This window comes from Anopheles nili, chromosome 2 (assembly GCF_943737925.1).
Source record: "Anopheles nili chromosome 2, idAnoNiliSN_F5_01, whole genome shotgun sequence".
Lineage (NCBI taxonomy): Eukaryota > Metazoa > Arthropoda > Insecta > Diptera > Culicidae > Anopheles > Anopheles nili.
The window spans coordinates 72488745-72497999 of NC_071291.1; the positions used below are offsets into that span (position 1 = coordinate 72488745).

At 42.2% G+C, this 9255-nt stretch overlaps 1 protein-coding gene across 1 annotated transcript; it reads right to left on the bottom strand.

Annotated features, from left to right (window-relative positions):
* Positions 1-486: 486 nt before the first annotated feature.
* On the bottom strand, positions 487-1563 carry LOC128720636 (protein flightless-1-like). The gene is made up of 2 exons (XM_053814315.1): positions 1519-1563; positions 487-1456 (listed from the first exon to the last, which is right to left on the bottom strand). The coding sequence occupies exons 1-2, from the start codon at positions 1533-1535 to the stop codon at positions 610-612; spliced, it is 864 nt and encodes a 287-aa protein (XP_053670290.1). The 5' UTR covers positions 1536-1563; the 3' UTR covers positions 487-609.
* Positions 1564-9255: the final 7692 nt, after the last annotated feature.

A 9255-nucleotide genomic window follows, 5' to 3' on the forward strand; every position in this document is an offset into this window, starting at 1 on the left:
AAAATTGGATTGTTTTCAATAGCCACCAACTTCAATCGCGACATATTCCAGTTCTTTGCGTCGATAGCGTTTGGCTCATTTTTTGCCAGGTCCACGATTAATAAGTTCATCAAGTTGATTGGTCTTGAGGATACCAAGGCCCTTTTCCTTAGGTTCCTAACGTTAAGCAACCAAAACTGAAATCACAGAAAGCAACCCACGTGGGCCTTTATGTTTTGGTTTGTTTTACCGAAGCACATATTTCATAACCCTTATAGTTTTGTAATGTGATATAACATGCATCAATACCGCAGCTTACAACATTTTGGCATAACTCATACAATTGAGATTGCTTCATGAAGCACTGGGTACCTCCATGACAATCTACTTTAAGAATCACTTGATATTAAGCTAATGTTGCCCAAAGATTTCGAATCGAAAAAGCAAGAAACATGAACAATATGTTGATGCACAATATTTATTTTCAATAAACCTGTTATTGTGTTTAGTATGCAAAATCCAAATGTTTATGTCCTTCATCCTTAGGGGCCTAACCTAATGTGTATGTCCTTCATCCTTAGGGGCTCAAACCTCTGACCAAAACTGATTTAATTGATATGTTCGTGTAGTCTAAAATTTTGTAACAAAATTTACGTGACTAATCACATCGTAATCATAACGTACTTTGGAGATATAGCATAATTGCATCAAAGGAAGTGTGTTAAATCGCTTTTGTTCCAGTTTGGAAAAGTTGGGGTTGTTGCCAATATTTAAAAACTCCAGACGCGGCATATTCCAGTTCAGCAAATGTAGAATTGATAGTTGATTATCCGAGAGGTCGACAACAAATAAGTCATTGAAGTGGATTGAAGTTGAAGATACGAAGGTAGTTATTCGATTGTTCTTAAGGTTTAGCACCTTCAACCAGGCTGCTTTCGAAAGAATAGCCATATCGAAGAGTTCAAGTTTGTTGTAGCTCATATCCAGAATCTCGAGTGCTCTCAAACGATCCATTCCTTTTGGAACTGTATTCAAACGATTCCGATGCAGGATCAATTTAGTCAAGCGACAATCAATTTCTTCATCTGACCAAGCAAGTTCAAATCGTTCCAAACCAGCATTGATTAGATATAGAACGATTAGATTGTTAGGCTCTATCGTGAGCTCGGTACGCATGTTTTGGGTGTCATTAAGGCCTTCGAACCTAAACTCTCTCATGATAGATTGATTGAAATTCAGTACCGGCTGATAATCTGCTGCTACTTTGGCACTGTACTTATAATAGCTGTGTAAAGTTACGATCGGCTCCGAAATGTTCTTGTAGCTGCATTGGTTTGTTTGATTCATGCTGATCGTTCGAAAGTAGTTGTAGAAATACATTTTTGTTTCTGTTTCATTGCTTCTTTGAATGAGCACTGGATTTCCCAGGGTGTAAGTTGAACTGTGAATGGTGACAACTCCTACCAATATAGCAGTACTAAAACACCATGATAAGTATTTAAGCGTTGAATGTGAAAAATATTTTTGACGAGAACTTACACCCAGAATGCACCCATTTTCCGATGGTTCTGATCTTATCTCCTCGTACAAACTATTTCAAGAAGGCGATCCCGTGCATGTTTATATATATGCTCGCTGAACATCTGTGTCATCCATTTGCAGTGCAATTGAATCATTGCGAATCGTCTAATGTCACATACTAATTTATCATTCAAAGGAATTACTACGGCACCGCTCTTTGGGCGGAAGATGACTAATGGAACAATATCTCTTAGATTAATAGACAAAAGTAAACTGGTGCTGATATATGTGCTCGTTTTTTTTATCTTAACAGTTCCTTTTATTATTCATTCAATAAGCGTCGGTGTATAAATGATAGGAATCAGTACCAGACAGAAACTTGAGAGTATTGTTAGTAAATCATTTAAAACTATAAACAGCATCAAAAGGTATGGTTTTACCAAAAAATATCATGAAACGGGCCAATTGTTATCATACACTAGGAAACATTTCATTGTGCAACGCAAACCAGAAGGACATGAAGAGCTATTCTTTTTTGTTATTACTTGTTTCTTTATTTTGATTATGTACTTACGGGACTGAAATCACAGAAAGCAATCCACGTGGGACTTTATGTTTTGGTTTTTTTTATCGAAGCCCATATTTCATAACTCTTACATTTTTGTAATGTGATATAACATGCATTCGTACCGTGGCTTATAACATTTGGTTGTATTTCAAACAATTGATATTGCTTCGTGAAGCACTGGGCACCTCCATGAAAAGCTACTTTGAGAATAACTTGATGTGATGCACATTTTCTCTAAAGACTTCGAATCAAAAAAGCATGAAACATGAACAATATGTTGATGCAATACGAATATGTCGAGGTTAAACCTCTGGCCAAAACTGATTTACTTGCTATGTACGTGTAGCATGAATTTCTGTAACAAAATTTACGTGATGTATCACATCGTAATCATAACGTACTTTAGAGAGATAGCAAACCCGCATCAAAGGAAGTGTGTTATATCGCCTTTGTTCCAGTTTTTCAAAGTTGGAATTGTTGCCAATTATTAAAAACTCCAGACGCGGCATATTCCAGCCCTTCAAATCTAGAATTGGTGATAGTTGATTATCCGAGAGGTCGATAACAAATAAGTCATTGAAGTGGATTGAAGTTGAAGATACGAAGGTACTTATTCGATTGTTCTTAAGGTTTAGCGCCTTCAACCAGGTTGCTTTCGAGAGAATAGCCATATCGAAGAGTTCAAGTTTGTTGTAGCTCATATCCAGAATCTCGAGTGCTCTCAAACGATCCATTCCTTTTGGAACTGTATTCAAACGATTCCGATGCAGGATCAATTTAGTCAAGCGACAATCAATTTCTTCATCTGACCAAGCAAGTTCCAATCGTTCCAATCCAGCATTGATTAAATATAGAATGTTAAGTTTGTTAGGCTCTAGCGAGAACTCGGTACTAACGTTTTGGGTGTCATCAAGGCCTTCGAAACTAAATGCTGTCATAGTAGATTGATTGAAATTCAGTGCTGGCTGATAATCTGCTGCTATTTTGGCACTTGTCTTGTAATAGCTGTGTAAAGTTACAATCGGCCTCGAAATGTTCTCCAGGTTGCATTGGTTCATTTGCTCTTGGTTGTTCATCGTTGGTAAGTTAAAGTGAAAAACCGTTTTTGAAATTATTTTATTGTTTCTGTCAACGAGCGTTGGATTTGCGAGAGTGTAGGTTGTAAAGTAAATGGTGACAACTCCGAGGAATATAACAGCACTAAAACACCATGATAAATATTTAAGCGTTGATTGTTAAAAAATATTTTTGACGAGAACTTACACCCAGAATGCACCCATTTTCCGATGCTACTGATCTTATCTTCTCGTACGATCTACTTTAAGAGAGCGGTTCCGAGCATCTTTATATATGCCTGAGGAAAATTTGAGCCAGTCATATGCAGCGTAATTGAATTACAGCAAATCATGCCATGCCAGACACTAATCTTTACTTCAATGGGATAAATTTAAACCCGTTCTTTGAACGTAGAAGTAGAATGCACTCTGCTCTATTTGATATAGATTAACTTTCCTATTTAAATTTGATATAATAAGAAACAATTTTCTCATATTTGTGTTTGGCCATTTCATTAGTGTTCTTGCTAAAACGATTGTAATTGGAAGCTAATGGAAACTTTTGACAAACAGCTCGCAGAATACTTTTCGATGAACAATAAAGAATATAAAAGCTATAATTTTAGAGTTTGATCAATCAAAGCAAACAAAATAAAAAACACGTTGATGTGTAATAATTTTTATGTAAAAATATCTTACATAACATGAATTGTGTTCCGTATTACAAATTCCAATGTGTAATCATTCGTTTAGTAACACTCCAAACTCTAAGTAAAGCTGATGTGTTTTATATTTGTCTTTAAACCTTGGCTGTCTTCAATCTTCAAATCAACATCAAAGAAAACCTGAAATTTTCCAAATCTTCAACAGGTTGATTGGTATTGTCGATAATTCTGAGTGAAGTTACAATTCGTAATAATTTACAGACATGACCGTCAGTTGTCCCAGAACTGATCTATACATATTAGTAACATTTCAATAATATTTATAATTAGGGAGCCATTTTATTTCTATATACAACCCGCCTTATCATGCTTAAGTGCATCAAGCTTCTTGAAGTCTGTCTATCTTGAATACAAATGGTATTCTAACAAAAGAGATACATTGCACTTGTACGGTACTTTAATCTTAAGGTATCACTAACGAGCACTTGATAACATTCACACGCTACGATAGAACGATAAGATGTTATTTTTTTAACGATGAATCGCTTATGAAAAAAATAAATCATACCGTTGAAAACAATAACTATATTTCAGTTATTGTATTGTCAAACCAGACTACAAGTTTGGAAAACATACTTGAGGCTGCGTTCGAATTTTTGGCACAGGTTGACAGTCATGATTCACTCTCTATTATTGCTGCTTGAATCTAAAAACAACCTTTGAATGATGTATCGATTTCTTATCACATCTCAACGAAAGCACCGTCAAAAAGGATGTTAATTTCTCCTTCCCTCGCTTCTCGATAAGTAAAGTAGTCTACGAGGCATGTGACTTCGAACGGGTTGTTAATTATATTTATCACAACACGATGGTGTTGTACGGATTTCAAAAATACGCGGCATAATCCAAATGGATGTTGACATTTATTTTTTGGGTGAAAAATATTTTAGATAAGTCACATAAGAGTAAAATGAAATCTGTACAACTGCATAATTTTCAGCCTGATCTTTGAACCGGAAACGTTGGCTCCAAGACAGGGCACGATTTGCTTTATCATCAGCGATAACGCAACTAGCCTGGGTAGTGACAAGCGACCGCATTCCAACAAACTGTCTCTCTCGCTGGCCATAAATTCTTCTGTACACACATAATCGCTACCATCCCACGACAACTTCGTGGCCTATTGGTCATGCTAGCACCCCGGAAGAATCACTGACGAGAGAATGGATGACGGCGAGACAACGTGACGGTCACAACAGAAGCTGCACATCCGTTGACCTTCGGAAGCTTCATTTGTGGAAACATTCTGCCGGGCCTCCTTCCACGAATGTGACTTACGCTTCAGACAAATTTCATAATGCATGCAACCGTCAATCGAGCAAAAATCGAGGCCATGAATGACCAAGGCACGGGCAGCGACGTAATCGTGCCACGAGCTTCTCCTCATGATTCGAAGCGTGTGCCAACAATCTTATCAATCTCCGTTCTCTAAGCTCATCCAGGGGGCACTCGGCTGCTATCTTCCATCTTAGGCCTGCTCCAAGAGTGGACATACTCCATACCATACCAGACAGTCGTTTCCTGGAGTGTTGTCGTATGATCGTTTAAAAATTTGCTGTCAGGTTTTACAAACAAATCCCTCCGCATAAGCTGAAAATATCCGGCCAATTGTCAGAAACACCCAACGGCAGCGAGCACGTGAGAACGTGCACCGAATGACCGACACGCACGAGCAGATTGATTGCGGCCACGTGATCCACGTGGCTCGGAATTGTGTGCTGTCAAACAACTGGAATCCCGTTCCTACTTTACAATGCCCAGTCTGCGCCGGAGACGGGGACTGGTATGGTAATCGCAGCAAAAGATGCCTCTCCTTTAAAGGACCTTGCTGGGACGGAACGGAAGACGCTCGCGCGCTGCGGAGGAAGGCACAAACTGAACAATGTTTGCCCTATTTCTTGCCATTTCTGAGGCGCAATTGTGCAAAAATAAAGCCAGGCCCATGTTACGGCCCCAGGCTATTGTGTGTATGTACCAGAAACAGCTGTTTGCTGTTTTAAGCGTGTTTACCGACCGTTGCCAACACGGCTTCCGAACACGACAATTTTGAGCGTGGCCAATTATTGCATCCTTGATGGGATGCAAAATCTACGTAAACATTGTACACTCTCGTGGGCGGTTGTTGTGTTATTTCAATTTACCTACGAATCATTTGTTCCCTATTGCGTCGTTTCAGTTTTTCACGCTACAATTACAATACTTTTCCACGCGCTTGCCCGTGATGACGGCAAGAAGCGAAACAAAGCAGAGCGTTGTGTGACCTTCGCGGTACATTTATACATCGGCCAAATTGCGCAAACTGATTAGCTTTGAAGATTTGCGCTGCTCACCAGCAGCAGTATAGGGCAAGAACAAGGGCTCATGCAGGAAGGGCTGTGGGTAGGAAACTGGCCTTTTCTCGTGGGTATTTTTCTCGGTTTTCCCGTGTTTGTCCTCGCGCTGTCAGCAGCATTCCATCTCATTCCGTTATCTCATCCCGCTTAAATGGCGTGAAAGCGTTAGCCCTTAGATCGCAGCATCCCTTCTACCTGTTGATCGCAAGTCACCCTTCTCGCTCACTCACTCGTGTTTGTGCTTCTCGTTTCTTTTTCGCTTAGGTTTTTAGGGATCGCCCAACGCGCTGGTGTGTGAGAGAGCTGAGCGAAAGTGGCTTAAGTCACGTACACACGTTCGCAACCCCGTGATCGTACCCACTTAAGCAACCCCGTGATCGCAGCGTGTTTAGGTGCGAGAGCGAGACCGAAAGCCGGCCCTTCGTGGGCGTGCGGGAAAGAGACTTCGCACCACCACCAGCAGCCGTTTGTTGTGAGTTTAGTTGCTTTTTTTTTCCCTCCCGTGGTTGGCCGCGCGCGCGTTGAACTCGCGGCGGCTCTATAAATGTGCCGACGCCCGCGAGAACGAAAACAAAGCAATCGCATTCGCGCGATTGAACCGTTCGGTGGTAGCAGCCCTTGATCTCTGCGTTTCGAGTGCGTGTCTCATTAAGTGCGGGCCTCCGAGACAGGCCACAAAAACAATCGAGTGACAGCAACAAGCAGCAGTTCAGCAGTGCGTGTTCCCGAAAAAAAAAACAAGCAAAGCAGTCACACTCGAAGTTGATCCCGCCCGTTGGGAGTGGTGTTGCCTTTGTGACGTCCCTCTTGGAAGCTCAAATCCGTTTGAGCGACCAACGCCAAGCGAATCCGCGTCAATGAACGCCTTCAGGTGGACCATAGAGCGTTAAACCCGCGAGGAAAAACACCCAGTGCGTTTTCGGTTCCATTTCCCATTCCCACGTACCCGTCGCTTTATGTTTTACCGATTTTTCAACCGTGTTACTTTGACGAGAATACGAAAACCGAAATTGTAAGCCCAGTGGCGAGAAGCGAACGAAGATAAAACAGCGGGCTTGGAGTGTTATAAACAATATATTATCTGTTTGTGAAAAAGGACCGTCTGTTAAGCAAGGTTTATTTGTTGGTTGCGTACTGAAAAAACAAAACCAACACTTGATCGAGTTACACTGCAACGGTGAACCTCTTTCGTGCTAAAGGTGGCCGAAAGGAAAATTTTTCTCACTGGGGCTTAGGCCGTTGTATGGGTAAGTATCCGTAGGTAGCATTACATTCCATCCCACGCTTGGATATTATATTACCCGAAAAGTGAAGCTCTAGCTGGCGCCATTACATATCGATCATGACAGCAATGAGAAGACAGAAGCCAGCTCTGTCTGCTTCAGGAATGCAAGCAGTCAGAGAAAATGGCAGCCATTTCGGACAGGATCGTTTTTTGTGCTCTCGGACGATCAAAGTGCCATCAAATCGCGCCTGGCTGCGGATGTACCCAGTTAGGGTGTCGGTGGTAATTGGATTAAACCGTGCGATGCTGGTAATTGAATTAATCGCAACACGTCGCAATTGGATTGTCCTGCTGTGACCCGGCCGTCCGTTTCGATTGGATCTGAAGGTCGTCGATGGAACCCCCGTGATGAAGCGCGAAATAAAAATCCAATTGCTTGCTGCTAATCGTGTCAGAAAACATGTAATATCCACCCGGGGGACTTCCTGCGTAGTGACCCAGATTCGCGCCTCGGCTGTTGCTGGGGAGCACAATCTGTTTTTTAGTTGCTTCTTTTTCACCCTTTTCTTTGCTGCTTCCTGCAAACTATTATCTCAAGCAGCACATGACGCACCCCTCCTCGAACCAGTCGTGGCGAACAAAACGAGGAAGAAGCTGTGGCGTGTGATGTGATTCACACCACGACGACAAACGTTGTGTTGCTGATGGGTGGTAAAACGATGGAGGCTGGTAGTGGACTTTGTCCCGCGCCTGATGGAAAGCTTCCGATTTGTATGCCAGATGGAGATTCGCGTACGAGTTTAGCGAGTTTCTCCCTTGAGCGGAAGGGACTATTTGCTGCTGGTCCAAATGCCTGTGTAATTGCTTTGAATGCAAGCAAAATACCCATCAACGCGTGGGGCTATTTATTCCACGGCTGCCACGAGTGGGAGGAAAATACTTGTCCAGTTTCCTTTCATCAAGCTCGTTACATATGAAACGCAGGTTAATTGGAGCCCGTGTGAAGGAGAGCAGGAGGTGTCGCTATGTTAAACATGCGCCGTAGGCACGTAGTTGCGTGTTTTTACGACACGTGACGAAATGACATTCAACGCCACTGCTGTTGCTCACGCGTTGGTGAGGCGAATGGCGTGCTTTTGTTTTTGTTTGTCGTGTTTGCCCGTCGCTCTTATCGCAATCTAACATTGCGTTGGTAATTCAGAGTTCGTTATCGGCAATTGTTTAAGCATTGTGATCCAAATCGAACGCACTGCAATCAAGCAAGTGCGCATGTGTGTGGCTACGAACGCACTTTGAACACACGGTTTTCTCGAGAAAAGTACGCGCAGTGTTTGTGCGTCATCGAGAGAGATTGTTTTTGTTTGGGTATCCAAACAGCTGGCGTTTGTTTTGGTTTGGTGGCTTACGATTTTACTACGTACGCGCTCTCGAGAACGTAAATAGTAAAAGAGAGCATAACATACTATGAGAGAGAGAGAGTGAGAAAGCGAGAAAGCAAGGTCGTTGTGATTTTTCGAGCAGATTCGAGCAGTATGGTAAGCTTTGCAGCTAGAGCTTTGCATTTCGGGAGCTTTCGAGTGGCGTGGAAATTCATTTGAATTTATGAACCGGTGGTAGGCATTTTAAGGAAATTAACTGACCTTTTTCATCTTTTTTCCTACGTACAGAGCGTGAAAAAACATCGTTTATAAAAGGGGACGAACCGGGCCTGGCTGGCAAGCAGGGCCGGAGCGATCTTATCTGTGCGAGCACCATTTCAATTGCGAGCGTTGAACGTCAGGATGGCGCGTACGTACCAACCGTCGGCCGCTGGGGCAACGAGTGGCCAAGCTGACTCGGAACCGAGCGG